A 1,847-nucleotide genomic window follows, 5' to 3' on the forward strand; every position below is an offset into this window, starting at 1 on the left:
GTGTGTGTGTGTGTGTGTGTGTGTGTGTGTGGCCATCGCAGCTAGACCTTTAGTTTTATTCCAGACATTCCAGTGTTCATTAGGGACGTGAAGTGCCAAGATCAGAACCAGAGTCCTATTCTCTACCTGGTGTCCCTGAGGCCCTGGCCATCTGCAAGGTCCTTCTACCGACACTCCCTGGGCCATGGAGCAGACTTCATGGGAAGCATCATTCTCCAGGACTCTGTCCTCTCTCACCACCCCAGGTGTACCCAGACACCATGGCTAGAATGGGAGGGGACCCAGGGATGTTCCAAATTAAAACCCTGGAACAGAGGCTTTGCTTGCTTTCTTCACTGTGGAAAACTTTCTGCAAGCGAACTTGCGGAAGCTTGCACAGAAGCAGACCAGAGAGGAGCTGTTCCAGCTGGGAAGGGACCCGAGCCCTGGAGCAGCCTCAGGGTGCAGCTGGGGCCCATCACAAGCAGGTGGAAGGGGCAGGGGGCCAGCACGCTGCTCCCCTGCTACCTCACGAACTCACCCAGGCCGCTCGCTGCTCCTGCTGCTGGAATGGACAGTGAAGACCGTCTCGTTCAGCTGGTCCCAGTAGTACTCAATCCCAGAGTTTAAGGCCCTGAAAATCAGGTGGGGAAGGTGGAGACATTAGAGAGGGAAGCCAAGCTCTCCTGCAACTCCCAGGCTTTGCAGACTCAGCAGCCCACCTTGCCCTCTCCCGGGCTGAGACCAGGACCACAGACCTCCTTCATCGGGAGCTCAGTGCTGGAGCAACTCACACAAATCTCTCGTATGGGAGGTGATGGTGGCTCAGGTAAAAGGCGATGCTCTGCCACATGGGAAGGTTCTGGGCTCGCACGCAGAGACCTCCCTCAGTATGCCAGGCATGCACATACCCTGACTCAGGCCTGGCTGAGGATGGGGGGGAGAGGACTGCGGAATCTAGACCTTGCTAGGAGTACTGTCTCTCTGATAATAACTCACAAAAGAAAATAATTTTGAATAAGAAAATAATTTAAATTTTTTTTCTATTAGCACAAACGCCTGGAGTATTAGTTTTTAGTTTCTTCCTTTCTCCAAAGCCTAACCAGTCCATCATGGGACTAAGAGAAGCGGAAAACTGGCCATGCTCCACCGGCAGTGGCTGTCTTCCTCAGACACATGGAGAGAAGCTGAGGTAATGACAGGCTGAAGTAAGGCCCACCAGAAGGACAGGGTGCCATGGACAGCCCTGCCAAAGGACACGCTCAGTCCTCAGAAGCACAGGCTCCTGAGACAGAGCCATGGCCCTCACCGCAAGTCGTCCCTGCCACCATGGGGCCAGGAAGAAGGAGGATGGGGGCACCCTGATGGTCTTCAAGTGCCCGGAGCTCAGAGTCTAAGTAAAAAATGGCCTTGCCAAGCTGGAATGGCCCACGCTGCTCCTCTCCTGGACCCGGAGCCTCCTTTGCCAGCGTTGGAGGGCAAGCGATTTGGAAAGGTGGTCGTAGGGCTTAAGAAGACCTAGAGTGCCCATGAGCTTCTCCCAGTGGGGAGGGAACCTCAGGGGTAACGTGCTGGACCACTGCTGGCACAGGTAACGTTTCCATCTGTTCAGCTCTCCAGGCTGTCAACCTTTCCAATACAGAGTCCTGTAACTTGCAGAGCTGCCCTAAGGGAAGCTGGGCCTCTCATTTTTCCATACTGATTAGCTAGGACTGGGGAGCAGTCCTGGCTGTGGGTGGGTTTCCAAACCCAAGACTGGCTTACTTTTAGGGATTCCTCCCTGAAGAGTATTCCCTTGCACCCGTCACCAGAATCGTGTGTAGAGTGCTGGGGAAAATTGAGGAGCACAGGGACAGGGGGAGGGAAAG

The 1,847-nt window shown here is 54.5% G+C and overlaps 1 protein-coding gene across 1 annotated transcript in view; it reads right to left on the reverse strand.

The window, feature by feature from the left end:
- Positions 1–1,847, reverse strand: part of AMBRA1 (autophagy and beclin 1 regulator 1) — a 256,562-nt gene that overhangs the window by 10,925 nt on the left and 243,790 nt on the right. The window contains exon 18 of the mRNA XM_006157846.3: positions 521–613. Within this exon, the coding sequence (XP_006157908.1) occupies positions 521–613 (93 nt within the window). The remainder of the gene's footprint in view (positions 1–520; positions 614–1,847) is intronic.

The sequence above is a fragment of the Tupaia chinensis genome, unplaced genomic scaffold (genome assembly GCF_000334495.1).
Source record: "Tupaia chinensis unplaced genomic scaffold, TupChi_1.0 Scaffold000561_1, whole genome shotgun sequence".
Classification (NCBI taxonomy): Eukaryota; Metazoa; Chordata; class Mammalia; order Scandentia; family Tupaiidae; genus Tupaia; species Tupaia belangeri.